The sequence below is a fragment of the Pristis pectinata genome, chromosome 3 (assembly GCF_009764475.1).
Source record: "Pristis pectinata isolate sPriPec2 chromosome 3, sPriPec2.1.pri, whole genome shotgun sequence".
Classification (NCBI taxonomy): domain Eukaryota; kingdom Metazoa; phylum Chordata; class Chondrichthyes; order Rhinopristiformes; family Pristidae; genus Pristis; species Pristis pectinata.
This window is the reverse complement of record NC_067407.1, coordinates 76,469,542-76,489,141: the sequence shown is the minus strand read 5'-3', so window position 1 is coordinate 76,489,141 and position 19,600 is coordinate 76,469,542. Positions and strand designations below refer to the sequence as shown.

At 36.7% G+C, this 19,600-nt stretch overlaps 1 protein-coding gene across 6 annotated transcripts in view; it reads left to right on the top strand.

The window, feature by feature from the left end:
* map4k3b (mitogen-activated protein kinase kinase kinase kinase 3b) overlaps positions 1-19,600 on the top strand; it is a 212,181-nt gene that overhangs the window by 153,064 nt on the left and 39,517 nt on the right. For 2 of the 6 annotated variants that reach the window (XM_052011028.1, XM_052011025.1), the window contains exons 13-19: positions 2,637-2,715; positions 2,942-3,000; positions 3,744-3,806; positions 9,203-9,261; positions 13,265-13,303; positions 13,580-13,630; positions 15,188-15,230. In XM_052011028.1, the coding sequence (XP_051866988.1) occupies positions 2,637-2,715; positions 2,942-3,000; positions 3,744-3,806; positions 9,203-9,261; positions 13,265-13,303; positions 13,580-13,630; positions 15,188-15,230 (393 nt within the window). The remainder of the gene's footprint in view (positions 1-2,636; positions 2,716-2,941; positions 3,001-3,743; positions 3,807-9,202; positions 9,262-13,264; positions 13,304-13,579; positions 13,631-15,187; positions 15,231-19,600) is intronic. The other 4 variants (XM_052011030.1, XM_052011027.1, XM_052011026.1 and 1 more) reach the window with 3 other exon arrangements.

Here is a 19,600-nt window from a genome sequence, read left to right as displayed (position 1 = left end):
TGATAGTGGCTTGTACCACTGTTTGTATTTCTCTGTCTTCACCATTGCCCCCCCACCAAACTAAATTTCAGTCCTCATTGTTACCTTGACCAGCTGCACGTTATCTGGTATTCCAAATGCTTCCACTTCTGTGAAGGGATTGTTAATTCTTTCAAACTATTCATATTTCATTTATTCAAGATTAAGTGCTGTAGAATTGCTGTTGTGAAAAATCTGTGATCTTTTAATCATTCAGAATCACAATAAAGGTGTGCAGGGTTATTGCAAATGCTTGAAAATTAAAATTTGTAATTTGTGTTGGTTCTGGCACATTAATTCAGAGGTCCTTGGAAAGCCATTTACTCTTGCCTGGAAATTCATCTCCAGTCAGTAGCAGTCAACGTGCAATATAGTTGTGTCAGCATGTTCTCTATCTCTGAAATTCATTACAATGAAGTTGATGGGATAAATTTGGAAGATATAGTAGAATGCACAGATGTGTCTATGTATGTGTTTAATGCTCTTACAAGCATGTAGTTTTTCTTTATAACGGTTACGGGAGAATGAGTTCCCAAGTACCAATTTACCAAATATTTGTTCTTTAAAGAGTTTTTAAAAAATAAATTGCTGTATTATGTATTGAACACAGCCATTTCTGGAATAGGTTCCTCCTCAAGAATAATGGAGAAGTGAGGCTGGAATCAATTGTATGCTTAACAAAATAAACGCAGTGAACAGTGTCATACCAATTTGCCTGCATTAATTGTGATGAATGCACATCAGTAGGCAAATTCAGACATTTGTGCAATGAAGTGAAACTTAACCTAATTCTTTGCTTTGAGAATTTGTTATACCAAATGCTAGCTTGTATGTACGTTACTAAATTTGACTCCACTTTTTTGTGTATTTTATGTTGTACCTTAACATGTTTTTTGCATTGCTTAATAATGTCCTTGGGAAATTGTCACACCCACTATTCTCTAAAATACAGTTTAAATGCATTGCTGTTGTGCATGAATTGTATACAATGATGCTAATGCTTTTGTGTCAGTAGGTTGTTTGCATATTTAAGATTCCTTCCTCCATTATGGAAACATTGGATGGATCTAAATCTATTTGTGCAGACAAATCCACTTTTAACATGGTAAAATTTTGTGGTATGTTGAGCCAGAGTAAAGTAACAGATTGAATTGATGTTTTTATCCCAGTGTGACCTGTTTTTAGAGATATATTGTCAACGTTTACTGCCTGTATTTTGAGAGAGGTGTTCAGTGACTTGCTGGCTTCCTATTGCTTTTACGTGTTTGATATTCTCTTCTTTTGATGAAAAGCTATTTAACAGGGATGATTAAAATGCTGAAAATTTTTTAAAAAACTGCAGATGCTGCAAATCTGGAAGAAATTGTTGAGTCCAACTGATATTAAACTGTTTGCATTATTATGTACTGAGTCATTATGAATTAAAATCAATAGCAGATTGTTTGTGTGAAACCTGTTCGTGAGTGTATGGTGTAGTCCCTAATACGTTTTGATTCACTTGCAATTCTACTTAACAGAAGACTGGGTGTACTAAAATATTAAAACAGACTAATTTCTTGTTTTCATTAAAAATTGTATTTCGTTAGTTGAAATTTAATTACCATATCTGTAAACATAGTCAGTGATTATCAGCAGTTTAAGTAGCCATGTTCAATCCAGTCATAATACTCTACCACCTACATGTGGTTTTCCAGGAAATGATAACCATTTTCTCCCTTCTTAACCTTGGGGACTGAAGTCCATTGTACCATCCTTCACTCATCTTCATTCATCGTTGGTGTCACTCAACCAAACAGCACAAAGTAGATATCAAACCTTAAACTTAGCTGGTTCTCTATCTTAACCAATTGGACAGTAGTGCTTCCTCTTTTTTTTAAATTTTTTTTTAAATCAAAGAGAGGTTCTCAGAATCTTTTGGTTATTTTTCATTAAGTTTGATGTGAAATCAGTCAAAGACAATGCAGTGTTGTAAAATTATGCTAAAAGTTAAAACTGTTAAGCTTTTTCATCAGTATTTCAACTGGTTATCAATTCTAAAGCAGCATGTTACAGCGTAGATTTGTATTTCAAACACTTGCCATGACATAAGCAAATGAAATGTTGAGGTCCAGCAACTGCCCTTTTCTATTTTTATTAAAAAGTGAAGTATAAGTAAATTTTTGATTAAAGGCAGCTGGTTTTAACTATAAAGGGAACATTGATGTGGAAACATGCTAGTTTTTCATCATACCTTCTCCTTTTAAGAAGTGGCCTCCAAATAAATGGCTTAAATCAAAAGTGGAGCAATTAAAGTGATGGCGGAACAAGCTTTTATCAATTCTTTAGTAAATATGCAACACATTTGTGGTTGATATTAAATGCATATTATGAACATGACCCAATGTTGGGAATCTGCATTCCATGCATGCCTGTTTTCTGCAATAACTAACTGCATGTGTTTTTTCAGAAAAGCAGATTTTAAGAAAAAATTAGGTTAGGCCTGATAATCCTGTTTTGAATTTGTGCTATGTGTAACATGAAGTAAAAGTTCAGTTAATTTTTTTCAGTGGAAAGATTTGTAGGGGCAGATTTAGTAATAGCTACAAAAAGAGCTTTAACTGTGTGCTTTTTCTCTTCAGCCTCCAATATCGGTTCCTCATCGAATTCAGTCCACTAGCAGAAATGTGAGGGAAGAAAGGACGCGGTCAGAGATTAACTGTAAGTTCTAAATCTCCCAATGGAGGATTCAGAAGAAAAGATGCATTCTCTACATTTTTTTGGAAATTTAAGAAATTCAGTTTTTTTTTTAAACTTATTGTCTCTATCTACTCCCTCTTCCCCCATTTTCTTTGAGCTGCTTTCCTCCCTTCCCCATTCTTTTGCATTGAATTGCATTTCTACTTTTGTGTAATGAATGATGGTCTTACTATGGATTTATTTGCAGTTGGACAAATAAAATTTGATCCACCAATGCGAAAGGAAACCGAGCCTCATCATGAACTTGTAAGTAAGGCACTCTGGCTTTGACACTGTTTAAGCAACTAAATGAACGTTTTGAAAAATTGCACATACCCATATTCACAAATGTTATGGGACTTAGATGTTTTTAATTCCCTATCTTAACTGATGAAAACAGCTTCGTGTTTTCTGAAGCTTATAAAGGATTGATAAGTTGCATTTAAAGTGGTGATGGAAATAAAAGATTATATTTTCTGAATTCCCAAAAGTAGGAGTCAGTTTGATTTTAAATGAAATTTGACACTCAAGTTTGTACTGCAACTTTATTTTTAAGATTCAATCCAATGAAGAATTGCATTATGTGTAAACCTTCAAACATGGATCCTTATGAATAATTATAAATCAGGAAATACTTTCTAATTCATAAACAGTAATCATGCTCAAAATATCTTGGTCTACTAAGCTAAAACTAAATATGTTTTTAATTGGAAATATCCACCTTTATACCTCAAACACAGTTCTTAATAGAGTCATACAGTGTGGAAACAGGCCCTTCGGCCCAACTGGTTCATGCCCACCAAGATTCCCATTGAAGCTAGTCCCATTTGCCTGCATTTGGCCCATATCCCTCTAAATCTTTCCTATTCACGTACCTGTGCACTTAATATCACTGTTTCTGTGGTTGGATGGTTATATTTAAGGGAAATCTGATACAAATTGATTTCCTTTTAGTTGTTTCTTGGGCTTGATATAAGTAACAGATTTTTTGGTCTTTGTCTGCTGAACAGCCCAACTGTGATGATTTTTTCGACATTTCAGAAGAGATCTACTACACAGCAAGATCTAATCTGGTATTTTTCACATTCCTGTGTGTCATTTTCAGGTGTCTCTGTTTCCTGTCAATCATTCTCTCTTAAACCTCATCTTTTGTGGTTCTTTCATAGGTCATGCAAGGCAACATAAAACCTATTCAACTGCTATCCTGCAATTCTTAATTTTTAATGTAAAGCTGTTAGAACTTTTATAAACTGATGTTTAGAATTTGCATTTGGGAACATCCATGTACTTGCATTACCATGCTTATTTATGATTTAATTTCACCGCTGTCTTTGACAGGAATCTTTTTTTTGTGGTACAGTATTGATGTTTTATTCAGCAGGAATAACCTATCCAATAGATTTGAAAATGGTGAACAAATTATGTTTGCTGAAAAAATCTTTCTTACTAATCTTTATTATTACATTTCTTTTGCCTTTAAAAATACATTATATTTATACACTTGGAAGGGAGAGCTGTCATTAGTCTAGTGCTTTTATCTTGGTGAATTTAATCCTTTGCCTGGGTTAGTACTTATCGGTCTCCTCAACATCTGGGAGCATTATTGAGTAAAAATTGGGACTGAACTATAAAGTGAAATGTTAGCACAGATGACTAAAAACTTGTCACTGACATAGCGAAACAGACGGCTGTGGTGGAGTGATTAAAATCGTAAGTGCACAGGAGACCTGAATTGGAAGAGCACAATGATCTGTAGGGGGTGTAGGACTGGAGGAAGTTACAAAGATAGGAAGGGCTGATGACATGGAGGGGTTTGAAGATCAGGGTGCAAGGTGTTAGATGAGATGGATAAATCAACAAGCAGTCATGATGGGAGAGTGTTGCCTGGTGCAGCTTTGGAAACAAGTGGCAGAATTTGAATAAGTTTAGTTTTATAGGGATAGAAAATGGGAGGTTAATGAAGAAAGTGCTGAAATATCCATGTCTTGAGGCAACAAAGGTGCGGATGCGTACCAGATACTTAGCTCCATCATCATGGCTACCTGCGCCTGCCTCTGAAATATTGCACAGTTCAGCTTATGTGGATGAAAGTCCATCTCAGTGTTAAAGACATCATCAATGTTGAGAAAGATCTGGTTCAATCTCAGAAACTTACCAGGGAAAGGGTTGGAAAATTGGTTAGGGAACATCATCTTTTTTTCTGGTAGTAAGTTGAGCATTAGATAAATTGAACTTAAGACAAATTTTAAAATTTATGGTTGAAATCATAATTGTGCAATTATTTATCTGAATACATAGCATGAGGCAATTCTACTCACCAAGGATGTGACTAGAAATCATTGCATTTCTATATCAATATTAACCAGTTAATTCTAATTTATGACCTGCTAGTATACAAGACACTTTTGAGTGCTTATGTAAATGCGTTCCAGCCTGTCCGGAGAGACTCACATGGCTATGTTTTGATTTCCTTTTATATTTATTTAATCTTTACCTGGAAAGAGTAATGTATGTCCCTGCAGACATATAGCACACTATTAGTAAAGTTGTCAAGTACATTTTCAGACATATAAATTGGTTTGGAAGATCATTTGCTCAGAAATCTTCTATCTCTAGTGATGATCTGCACACCAACTATTACTCCATTATTTAATGCATGATTGGAATACCAAGGACAGGCAAAGTTGTTTCATTAATTTTCTTGTAGTAGATATTCTATGGACCATTAAATGTTACTTTTTTATATGGCTTTCACCATATATTGTATTAGAGTTATAATAAATTTGAGAAAATCCAACTGATCTCTGCATTCAAGTTTTCTACTCTAACACTTCTCTGATTTCATTATTGCTCTATGACTATAGATGAGCAGAACTGCTGAATAAAGCATCAGCTGATTATTGTACATCAGTTTGCAAACTTTTTGTCAGTGAGTAGAATATGTGTTGGGTATATGGAAGAGAGATGGTATTTGATTGAGCAACATGTTCTGCTCACTGCCACTTCAAACATTCAGAGCCTACATCATTTTAAATGTGACCATGTGCTCAGCACACGCACTTGAACTATGCCAGAATGTAGTGCACCTTACTGGTGTGTATTCGACAGCAACTGTTTCTCAGCGGATTGCAGAACACCAATGTTTCAAACTTCATCTACGATTAGATGAGTGACTAGGAGCAGAGAGCTCTTTGTGACTTGACTCCATGCCTATTGTTGACAATGGCAATATTTGTTTTCCTTTTGTTTTTTTAAGTAATCAGCCAGTTAATATTCTGGTATTGCTAATCCTATCAATACAGCTAAACTCTACAAATCGTTATAAATACAGTGAGACAGATGCATGTTGGTTGTGGTGGTGCCATTCAGTGCAGCTGAATAATCACTGAGTAGTGATCAGTGATGCTGAGCTATATCATGATCCATTGGAAGGAGGCTGAACCTGAGATGCATCAAGTACCATCACAGCATAAACTTTATATAGAAATTGGAGTCTTCACCTTGTAGTGTTTAATGCACTCTCCAGAGTAATTCCTGTAATCGCAAATTAGTATAATGCAAGTTCTAGGGTTCATACTGTGCTTTTAAGTAAAAGTTAATTGGAGTGGTTATACTGATTGGGAGAGTGACTTTGCCAACAATTGAATGTTTTAAAATCAGTTGTATCGTTTAGTAATCTTAAGTTTAGTGAGAACATAATGCCACACAGTACTAGAACTGTTGGACTTATAAAACATTGGAGTGGGAATAGGGAAGAACACAAATAATTATTTAATTAAGAGTCAGCAGTTTAGACGACTTGCTGCGTTAAGTTTCATATCTCCTCCTCCTATGTCACGGGAAATGTATGGCCCATTGAGTTTGTACCAGCTTGCAGAGGAATATCATCAATCAACTTCCTCTAATTATTTACCTCCAATGCATCCTCTCTCTAATGCCCATCAACTCCACTCTGTTTCTCCTGTCATCCACCGACACACAGTAACCGACTTACAGTAGCCAACTAATCTACCAACCAGCACATTTGGCTTGTGGGAGGAAACAGGGTCACCCGGAGGAAACCCATGTAGTTACAGGGAGAACATGCAAACTCCCACACAGGCAGCAGCTGAGCTCAGGATTGAACCCAGCTTGGTGGAGCTGTGAGGCAGAAGCATTTCCCGCTGTGCACTATGTTGCCCATATATTTTAGGCATCCCTAAAGAATGCACATCTTTTGATGTGAAATTGCCATTCTCGTCTGCTTAAAAAATGGAAATACCTGTGTTTTTAAACAAATTTTGCTTTCCTTTAAATAGCTTGTATTACATTAACAAATAATTTGGATGAAATGTCTTCAACATATCAGCATTCACTTAAAAAAAAATGACTGAAGCTTCAATTGGGATAGTTCATTTACTCTTCAAAGGAAAAAAAAGTCAACATTTTAAGCATTTAATCTTCTCTGTTAACTACCTAAATACTAAATAAGCATGGTATAAAGCAAAATAAAATAAGTATTATTACCAAAAGAGCTAAATGGTGTTGAAATGATATGTCATCCTATCACCATATTCAAGAGAAGTTGCAGGTCTCATTTGTCCCATTGTTCGTATTCTTTCTCTGATGTAAGGTCATGATTCAGTAATGCTTTATTTAAAGGGGAAGGCAGCAAACATCAATAGTTGTTTTAAAGCTATAGATTTAATGTTCCAGTGCTCAAATGTAGTGCTGTTAATCTTAAGACTGATGGCAGGTTCAGGGAAGAATCTTTTTCTCTGAGCTCAGTGACTTTGATGCTGAAATGAGCCCTACTTTTTAGTAAGCTTTCACTACACAGGTTAATGATTTGATACTCTTAATTAGTGATACTATGAAAGGTTGCATTGAGTTTAAATGTGTCATCTTGTGCTCTTGAGTGGCCTGAGGTTATTGCTGACTGAGCTCATTAGAGTAAGGCATAAAAAGGTAACTGCTCTCCATTTATCCACATCCCTACTGCAGAAATTTGAATTTTGCAAGGATGGGTATTGTGGTGTTAAAAGGATTGAAATTTCGGGATGAAAATAACAAACCAAAGATGGTGTAGAATGCAGCATAATTTAAAATAAAATTAACAGTTTGGGCATCACTGCTTCCATAGAATCTTCCTTTCTGAGAACTTACGTTTTTAAATTGTTTACAGTTCTTAGGACAAAAATACTAATGGCCTTTGTGAAAGAATGCACACAAAATTGAGAAAGATGGAGCTAAAGTTATCAAGCATTTTCCTTCTGATTTTCCTTGGGTCACAATGCGATACCAACAATTGTATTTATGTTGATGTCCCCTTAAAATAAAGTATTGCTTAAGTTGCAGGTTTGTGTACTCACTTTTCAAATGCTTAGGTATGAATTCTGTTAAAAATCTTTGTGATGATCTGGCTCATGGCTAGGGCAAATGACGTGATGTGGGATGGCTGATAGGTTGGGTTATTGGAATTGTTTTGCATCCTCTCTCAGCTTTTTCCCTGTAACTAACTCATCAATCAGCAGGATGTTTTAATGTGCCAGCTTTCTGAATTTGGGGGTAAAAGTGAAGACTCAAGCTGATTGTCGTGGTTCACAGCATGTGAAAATTAGTCAGCATTTAAGTGGCACAAAAAGGGAGAACAAAAGACTTATATTTATAATGGAGTTCATGATCTCTGGCCAAGGCAAACAATTTGCCCACAGTTAAGTCCTGCAAAACGTGCTGAGATAAGTGACCTGATCTGATTTAGGTGATAGAGAAAAATGATGGGCAGGATACTTGTAAGAACTGCCCCACTGTCGCTAAAATAATGCCATAGGGTAATTAAAGTCCACCTAAGTTGAATACCTCATCTGACACAATATGCCTCTGTCAGTGTTGCAGTGGATTGTTAGGCTCAATTGAATGCTTTGGAATTCGAATGGAACCTACAGCCTTCTGTCCTTGGCAGGTGTATTACCCAGCCAAATACCAGTGTAGGCTGCAAGAAACATCCTTAATTCTTGAATGAGCTGGACGAGGTAGAATGAAGGCGCTAGAAAATGTTCTGCTGGTTTAGGTTGAAGTGCTACTGAGCAAACGATTTTGCTGGGGAAAGTTGCACTTACCTATGAAAATTGGGCATTTTGTTATTGGACACCGTACCTTGTGAATCAGTTGCCCTATTCATAGCTAAACTTCTCTTTTGTGGTTGATTTCTTCTTGAGGTTCACTAGAGCAATATGCCTAATATTAGTTATTGTACATAAATTGTGAACAAATCAAATGTAACGTATTTGCCAGTGAATTGTTCTAATAGCTGTAAAGTTTGGATTTCAGTTTCTTTGCTTCAGTCTTTTTGCAACTCTATCCTGTCTAACACAGAATCATTCTTCCATTATTTTTTGTCTTTGCTAAAGCTGTGTAAGGCTGCTTTGTGTTTTACATTATGATTGACATAAATCATATTTACATGATTTCTGTTTTCTTTAAACTGCAGGATCTACAGCTAGAATATGGCCAAGGACCCCAAAGCAGTTATTTTTTTAGTGGAAATAAGTAAGCATTATACAGTCAATTCTGCTTTACTGTAATGTGTTATGCCTGGCTAAGTTATTTTAAAAATGGATATTGTACATCATTTATAAATGTCATGGAAGAATGTATATACAAATATACCCCATTTTTTTCTTTTTATACATTGGATAGGTGAGCACCAATGATTATGTTTCAGAGGAAATGTATATTTTCCTAAGTCACGAGCAGGAAAGTACAGTTGTGCTTTCATGTGACCTCTATAGTTAGCACACAGAAATGAGCTTTTATTTATGTACTAATCCAGAGTGCTTGAATGGATTGTATTGAAGTGTGGTCACTTATTGCGTAGGCCATCCTTGCAGCCAGTTTACATGTGGCAAGTCCTCAACTTACAGCAACAAGTGATCATTTTATCTGCTTTGAAAGCACTGCTTGAGTGATTGTTTGTCAGGGCGTTGGGCTGTTTAAATATTGCTGTGGGATTTTCTATATCCATCTGAGAGGACAGATGGGTACGGTTTCATGTCTGATCTGAAATTTGGAGTATCCGACAGTGTAGTGTTACCACAATGTTATAGGCAGGTTTTATATATTGTTCAAGTTCTGGAGTTTGGCTTGGATCCTTGGGCTCATGACTCAGCTGAAATTCCCACCGAGTCAAACTGATGTTAATTGTAATCTGCTTTAGCGAAAAAAGCACTGATGATTTGATAATGTGGATCACGCATTTGACAGTTGAACCGTACAATTTTGTGTTACATAAGAATTAGTGGTTCACTCAGATGATTTACAATCAGCACACATCAGTTAAAAAAAAACTAAGAAATTCCATTATCATTATTCCTGATGTGTTTCTATATCTGGAACTATACTTAATTAACTCTTAAATTTATAACTTTCTGTTTGTGAAGTTGAATATTATAGTTAATAGATTGGAAAAAAGGTAGGCATGTGAGCCCTGATTTCCTCTAGCCCACTGATCAGTGCCTGGTAAGTCTCAGCTTGCATGATAATTGCAAGGAATAATTGGTGAACAGAAGAGGAGGCAGCCAGGATGTAATCAGGCCTAATTTAAATGCAAAATATGTATGAAACATTGCAAGTTTATTTGTAATATCCATAAAACCTGGGAAAACATGGTGAGGTTCTTTACTAGTGTTCAGTTGTTTAAACTGGATATCAGCTTCAATTTTTGCAATTTGTTAATGTGTTTTGTTTTGGATTTGGTGGCACAATCTTGCACAATTATTTTTGGTGTGTTGCATTTGCATTTAATGTGGTAAATAGCTATAGTATTTAGAGCACTAACTGGATAAAGTGAGGAGTAAGGTGCAATTGGTTGAATGACATCCTGCTCTGCCGCATCATTCAAAGGAGAGTGCTCCAATGAAAGTTGGGAGTATTGTACTTGATGTAGCAACTCTTGAAAACCCAGAGTTAACTAAATGTGCTGTGTTTTTTCTGATCTGCTACTATTTTTGTTCAGAATTATGTTCATAGATTTAAGTCTGGATATAAAATGTATTTTGTCTCATGAATATTTGCTTTTGATTTTTTTTTGAAGATGTGGCTTGCAATCATTTGTGATAAAGGAACTAGATTCTCTCAAACTAATGATGCATCATCTGTAATTAAGATCAGGGAAAAATTGAGTGCCAACCACCATGTTTGTGTTTTTGAAACATGAACCTAATGACAGGATTATAAACATTTTGTTGCATTTATGATTTTATTTCACTGTATTAAGGGATTTAGTTTCAGTAGTGTTAATTTTATGAGCTGTTGCACTTGCAACAAAGAAGAAACTGGAGTGTGATGTGGGACGGGATACTGATTTGTTATTGCCTACTCAGCACGTGTTGCAAATGAGCAAGTAAACTTATTTTCCGGAGCGTCAGTTGCTTTCTTGCATGTCAGACAAACAATCATGAGACAAAAGTAATTGTTGCCCGTGTCTTTGAGTTCAGAGCCCTTGAGAATCTTTCCCCAATTTTATGCAAAAGATACTGGGGTTTGAACCAGCCCCTTGTGCCTGAGCTACATTCCTAGTTAATGATGATCTTATATGCAGTACTTATACCAAAGCTTTTCCCTGAATCTCGATACCGGTGACAATAATAAACCAATTACAAATTACCAATCACTGATATGAGTTTGAAAGGGTACTAATTCAGGAAAAAAATCTTGAACATGAATAATTAGCTGAAGGTAAAAAGCTAAAAGTACTATTTAGAGGATTTACACTGAGGAGCTTGGATTCCCTATCAGTTGCTGTCAGAATTCCTGTTGTTTCTGCTTTCTATTCAATAATTCGACTTTAGATTTGCAGTGAAAATATTTCAGATTTGTTTGTATTTGAAACCTAATGGGAAGATTGATTTAATCCCAAAGCATTCTTTAATGCAGACAATTATAAAGAACTGAACACAAAAGGAAAATGGAAACATAAACATTCAATTAATAATTGGAATAGGTGAGGGTGAAATTAAAATAATTTACTAACTTGTACTTAGTGCAAAGTGCACCAACCTCTTTGGAGTGCTCAAATTAAATAAATGGAATGCAGAGCCATTTGGAAGTAAATGACATGTTAGATGAAGTCACATAAAAACATGAGGAACAACAGGAAATGAGTTACTCAACCTTGAAAAGAGGTGACTGAGAAGTGAGCCTATAACATCAGATGGTGTGAAACTAATGGATTTTGAAAATTACTTGAGGCTAACATTTTGGAGTGGAACATTGGTTAAAACTAGTGAAAAACAAATTTCAGACTGATTTCAGAAAATAGTTTTCCACTTTAGGTCAAAGCATGGCGTGCACTGTTTAAAAAAAAGCCAAAGTCCTGAATCACTTATGAAAACATTTTAAGTTGCAAAATGTTGGGGGGGGGGGGGGGAAGGAGGGTGGGAGGTGGGATGGAGGCTTTCTCCATTGTGGAGCTTAATCAGGTTTTATTTGCAGATAATCGGTCTGATCTGCATATCTCCAACATCTGGTTCTGTTTGGATTTTACTCTGATGGTTGGGATCTGTTTGTATTGTTAATAGGTTACTTATTGAACTATTTTAAGCAAGCTGGTTCCTAATAAGGACACAAGCTTTCACAACAAATAATGTATTCAGTGTATACTTAAGTTTCCAGCTTGGAAATGGCATATCTGGCGTGCCAGAGTTAACGAACTAGAAGCCTCAGCTGCTGATTATGTATCTGTGAATACACATTCTGGCAGAGTGGTCCTTGGATTCATCTGGAGTTTAATTTGAGATCACTTCCCACTCCACTTTTGAATCAAATTGTACCATTGTTGTGAAGATAAAAACAAATGCAGATTCTGGATATCAGAAAATGCTGGAAACACCTAATAGGTTAGCAGCATCTTTGATTGAAATGTTAACTGTTTCCCTCTTCACAGATGCCACCTGATCTGCAGAGTTTTTCCAGTATTTTCTATTTTTATATTCTGCTGTATTCTCTGAAAAGAGAGAATTGACCCTTTGTTCCCAGTACATTGATGCTCGAGTTCAAGAACATTACTTTGTGCAAAATTATAAAATATTTGTTTCTTATAACTAGAAAGGGTATGAAATGCTGAAGATTAACTTTGTTTATAGTGATTTGTTGCAAGGGAAATTGAGTGAAAATCCATTATCTGCCAATAGGATACGCTTAGCTTGTTCCATTAGAGTGTCTTACAGTTGATTTATTGAGTATCAAAACCTGGTCTCCACTGACAAATTGTATTTCCTTGATTGGCTAGGTAAAATAGTTACTGTAATCACTTGAATTGTTTTTTCTTTCTGGAAGATGAGTTGTTCTGATCAGGGCTATGCTACAATATAACAGTAAATAGCAGCATTAAGCATTGTTTGTTACCAAAATATTTTACACTAACTTTGATATTCTGTACCATTTTTGCATATGAATTTTTTCTGAATTTATATGGTGCATATTCATTTTAAAACTGCATATTTTATTGTCTATTCCATGATGTTTAAAATCCTTTTTGTTTTAAAATTTAAAGGAGTCTTCTGAAGTCAGTGGAAGAGGAATTGCATCAGCGGTAAATTTTCTCTTATTGCCTTTTTAAAATAGAAAATCCTCTTCCACTTGTTAAAAATTTCATATTGTGACCCAAAGATAACTACTTGCTTGAGTGCTTGTCAAATTGATTTAGAAGTCTAACTTTTAGACCTTCAAATGAATAAAAACATAAAATACAACGATGACTCCATATAGAGCAAGCCCTAAAGGTAGTGCATGCCAGAATTCTTCTGCTATAGCTGAAATAATTCCACTGAAATCCACTGAGCCATAAGTACCTTGTTCATCTCCTTAGGGGACACGTGGCACATTTAGATGATGATGGTGATGATGATGAATCTGAACAGTAAGTCTTTTCTTGTTCTAGTTTAGTTGAATTAGGTTTTGCTTTGAATGGAAGTAAGAGGCTAAATTGGAATGATCTCTTGAATTGTGTGGCATTCTGAAAATAAACATTCAAACTAACTAAACCTATGGTCTAGTTAACTTAATAGTTCATTGCCATCTTGCTTGGCTATATTTTTCTTTTGATGGTGTGGTGGCCTTGCTGTATTACCATTCAAAATATATTCATCACTTTGCAAGATTGTTTGTTGTTTTGCTTTATATTATTACTGCAACATTTGTAGCCTCCTGAAAACTGAATTAGTTGATAGATTTTTCTTATGTTCAATGTAAACATGAATTCAGTTTCCAGAATGCTTGTGCTGTGTGGCGAAAATCAAATGAACCAAGAACAACAAAAAAGCATGCCAGTATCACCATTACATTATTTGACAGGAATTTAGTGGGATAGAGAATTCTCAGTTCAGTTTCAGAGACCAGGGTTCAAAAAAACATCCTGTAATAACCTGACAATAAAATATTTTGATAAAAAAATATTGGTCACTGATGGAAAATTGTCTATCATAAATGGGTTGTGTTAGGTAGATTCTGGTTACAATGTGAACAAACCTGACAATAGAATTAATTAGCTTGATATGGATGTAACTCTCAGTTTCAAAGGTTTTTGGTTTACATTGAGACTTAGCTACTCTGTTTCCTTGCTGTGCTATAATTGGAGTGCATGTTGAGTGAAGCAATAATCTGGATTGAAGATTGCAATCTAAATGAATTTTAAATTAGACTAAATCCAAAACTGTTCTTTAATTCTCATGATTTAGATTTAGGAATGTTGACACCAGCCTCCCTGGTAGCATTATCTGGATTTATTCATTACAATTTAAATCTGGTTCTCAATTGTCCTATAACTTTTTCTGTATTTACCAGTGTAGCTGGGCTGCATGGTGTGTGCCAGAATATTCAAGTCTTGTGAGAATTAGGAAAAGAAATGTTTAATTTGCCCTTCATAATAAGCACTACTTAAGAGTAATTATTTGACTAAAGAAACTCTAAATATACCACACAAGCTCAGCATTACTCAAGAAGAAATTTAACAAATTGTTTCTACTAAGGAGGATGAAAGCATTTTTCCAAAATTAATTGACAAAATAAATTGTTATTGGCTGACATTTTGTTAAGATAGGAAAACATTTGTTTTTAGACAAAAGCTTATTTTAAAAAAAATTCAGCTATTTAGTCTTGTATGGCAGAAAGAGCAGATTGCCATTGAACAAAGATTCAGAAATATTGTAAATTCAGCAGAGGTGATGGAGGGGCAGGTATTTCATTTGAGATAAGCAAGTGTAGGTCAAAGTCTCATGTGGACAAGAGGACTTTGTGCTGTAACAATAGTTGATTGTCTGTTGTAATGTGGATTTCATTATCTAGTGGAACCAGAAGTTGAGCTTATGTTCGTATTCATTTTCACAGTAATGAACATCTTGACATGCAAAATCTATGAACTGTTGAATATAATACTTTATCTCACTTGCTTAAGACTTGTTTTATTTTGAATTTCTAGTTCAACAATGAAACCCAGAGTGCCACCACCTCTTCCTCCCAAGGTAAGTTGGTACATTCTTACATACTATGTCTTATGTCACAACCCAAATTTAGAACTTATGGTAGCCCTAGAATAGCAGAAAATCATCAGTGGCTGCAATATCACTGTCATGGTAAGAAAACAAAACCAGACAGTGCTCTAGCAGCGGCACTTGTAAAATGTGATTTTTTGTGAATATAATTTTTCTAAATGCAAGATATTTCTATTTTCACATTTCATATTATTTAATGGATTATCTTCAAAAGCCTAAGCTGAAAGATGCATTGGCTGAGCCATTCTGGTTGTGAAGAAACCTGACACTATATTTAGCCTGATATTGATGTATCACTCAAGACTGTTGAGGATACTGTGAGGCTAAAATGTTCATAAGAGTACAGTGGATCTTATTAAAAGGCCAGGATTTCTGCTTGCAATCACCTGAACTTACTGAGTCTAGTACGGCAGGCCTTTCATTTTGGTGTGAAGCATCCCTGAACTGAGTGACAGCAGGGCATTTAATGATGCAGGAAAGAACCAACCCCTTCTCACAAAATTCTCCTTAGTAGCTGACGAAACCCCAACTGTTCCAGCTGCCAGTACTGTCAGTTGTCAAATGTTTCCAATTGCTATTTAAAGAATACAAGACATTAAATCAAGACCTGAAAATTATTATAAACTTTCTGGAAAAGGAGCCATAAACCTTAGGACTGATTTTAACAAATCAAAAAAAAAACCCCAACTAATTTGTTTAACATAGAGGAACATTGTCTTGCCTTTCTACCCTGCAGCCCTACATTCCCCTTGTGATAAGTGGACTAACAGATCCCATGCCAAATATGACCAGGCATAGGATCCAAGAACAATTTTTCCTCCACATTAATGCTGAGGAATCTCGGCAGGGATTATTTGCACTGCTGGAGTCAAGAGTACATTGGTGGAGATAAACTGGAGACTAGTGCTAACTCAGGACCCCTGGGTTTCAATAAGCATGTGCAGGCACTCCCAACATGTTGCCTTGCCAGCAAAGACCAGGAAATTGCTCTGTGAGGATCTTGAAGGAGATGAATATAACATTTGGTAATGTTCTGGTATTCCTGAAAATGGTGTTATTTTGTGTAGAGGAGAAATCAATCCTTGTATAGAAAGGGCTCTTAACTAATAATAGGAGGGTTCTACAGTCAGAAGTTTAATAAATCAAAAAGAGAGGATTGAGCATTGGTACAGGATGGTGAAGGGGAAAAAAAGGGTGACAGGAAGAGGCAGAAAATATAAGCACAGGTATGCAGCAGAAAATAAATCTGAAGTAAAGATTGTAAAAAGTCAAAGCTTAACATTCTTTATCTGAATGCCTGCATATTTGGAACAAGATAGTTGAATCGATGAGCGGAAATGGCAACACACAAGTTTGAACTCATGGCTATAATAGATGTGGTTACAGGATGACCAGGACTGGGAACTCAATATTCCAGGTTATTCAGGAACACAAGGCCATAAGAAATAGGAGCAGGGGTAGGCCATTTGGCCCACTGAGTCTGCTCTGCCATTCAATAAGGTCATGGCTGATCTGGCCATGGACTCAGATCCACTTACCTGCCTTTTCCCCCCCATAACTCTTAATTCCCCTACTATGCAAAAATGTAACTGTCTTAAATATTTAATTAGGTAGCCTGTGCTGCTTCCCTGGGCAGAGAATTCCACAGATTCACTAATCTGGGAAAAGCACTTTCTCCTCATCTCCATCCTAAATCTATTCCCCCAAATCTTGAGGCTATGACCCTTAGTTCTAGTCTCACCTACCAGTGGAATCAACCTTCCTGCCTTTATCTTATCTATCCCTTTCATAATTGTATATGTTTCCATAAGATCCCCTCTCATTCTTTTGAATTCCAGCAAGTATAGTTCCAGGCGACTCAATTTCTCCTCATAGGCTAACCCGCTCATCTCTGGAATCAACCTGGTGAACCTCCTCTGCACTGCCTCCAGAGCCAGTATATCCTTCCTCAAGTAAGGAGACCAGAACTGCATGCAGTACTCCAGGTGCTGCCTCACCAGTACCCTGTACAGTTGCAGCATAACCTCCTTGCTGTTATATTCAATCCCTCTAGCAATGAAGGCTAACCTTTTGTTTGCCTTCTTGATAACCTGTTGCGCCTACAAACCAACCTTTTGTGATTTGTGCACAAGCACTCACAAGTCCCTCTGCACAACATGCTGCAATCTTTCACCATTTAAATAATCTTATCTTCTATTTTTCCTTCCAAAGTGGAAGGCCTCACATTTACCAACATTGTACTCCATCTGATAGCTTCAAGCATTTTCCCAACTACAGACATTAAGCTGATTGGCCTATAGTTACCAGTCTTCTGCTTACATCCTTTTTTAAACAGTGGTGTAACATTTGTCGTCTTCCAATCTGCTGGGACCTGCCCAGAGTCCAGTGAATTTTGGTAAATTATCACAAATGCCTCTGCTTGTAACTTCCGCCATTTTTTTTTTCAGTACCCTGGGATGCATCCCATCAGGACCAGGGGACTTGTCTACCTTTAGGCCCACTAGTTTGCTCATCACTGCCTCTAGTGACAATTGTATCATGGTCCTTACCTCCTATCGCATCCATAGCATCTCTCTGGCACGTTAGATGTGTCCTCCACTGTGAAGACAGACAAAATAATTGTTCAAGGCCTCGGCCATTTCCACATTACCCAATATTAATTCCCCCTTCTCATCTTCCAAGGGACCTACATTCACTTTAGCCACCCTTTTCTACTTCAGATAACAAGTTTTTATAATTATATATTTTTCTATTTCATGCTAGTTTACTTTCATAATCTATCTTCCCTTTCCTTATTGCTTGCTTAGTGGTTCTTTGTTACTTTTTAAAGTTTTCCCATTCTTTCAGTTTTCCACTATTCTTGGTGACTTTGTATGCATGAGCTTTTAGCTTGATGCCTTCTTTTATTTCCTTAGTTATCCAAGGCTAGCTCTCCCTTCCTTGCTTTTAACTGGAATATACTTTTGTTAAGCACTGAAAAATCTCTTTGAAAGTCTTCCACTGTTCCTCAACTGTCCCACCACATAGCCTGTGTTTCCAGTCTACGCCAGCCAACTCCTCCCTCATCCCATTGTAGTCTCCCTTGCTTAGGCATAATGCACTGGTTTTTGATTGAACTATTGCACCCTCCATTTGTATGTGAAATTCAATCATATTATGAGCACTCTTTCCAAGAGGATTCTTAACTACAAGATCGTCAATTTTACCTGCCTCATCGCACAGGACCAGATCAAAGAGAGCATTTCCCTTGTAGGTTCTCTAACATGCTGTTCAAGAAAGCTATCGTGGATGCATTCTATGAAGTCCTCCTTAAGACTGCCTCGACCAACTTGATTCACCCAATCTTTGTGGAAGTTAAAGTCCCCCATGACAACTGCCACTCCATTCTTACATGCATCACTGTAATGTTATTATTTGGTGGCCTATGGACAACTCCCACCAGTTATTTTTTTCCCCTTTACTCTTCCTAATCTCTACCCAGATGGACTCTACATTCTCATCTCTCACTGTCGCCCCGATCTCATTCTTAATTAAGAGTGCTACCCCACCTTCCTTACTTTCCTGCCTATCCTTCTGTATTACCTGATACCCTTGGATATTTAATTCCCACTCATCTCCACCCTGCAACCATGTTTCTGTTATGGCCACTAAATCATACCCCTTTGTACTGATTTGTGCCACAAGTTCATGACCTTGTTTTGAATACTACGGGCATTCAGATAAAGTGCCCTTACACTTATTGTCCTTTTAGAATCTTGTAACCTTTGTGTCCTTTGCATTTGACTTTTCTGTACACCACTCTTACTTTCCTGTTATCTAAATTTTGCTCTGGTCTCTTCTTTGCTTCCTTGTCTTACTGCATGGATTCTGATCCCCCTGCCATATTAGTGTAAACCCTCCCCAACAGCACTAGCAAACAATCTCCCAGGACATTGATCCCAGACCTGCCCAGGTGTAGACCATCTGATTTGTACTGGTCACACCTCCCCAGGACCAGTTCCAGTGCCCCAGGAATCTGAAACTTTCTTCCTGCACCACTGCTCAAGCCACATATTCATCCTAACTATGCTGCTATTCCTACTCTGACTAGCACATGGCACAGATAGTAATCTTGAGATTATTACCTTTTGAGGTCTTACTTTTTAATCTATTTTCTAGCTCCCCAAATTCAGCTTGTAGGACCTCATCCCAATTTTTTCCTATATAGTTGGTACCTACACGCACCACAACAGCTGGCTGTTCACCCTCCCCTTCCAGAATGCCCTGCAGCTGCTCTGAGACATCCCTGACCCTTGCACCCAGGAGGCAACACACCAACCAGGAGTCCCATTTGTGGACAC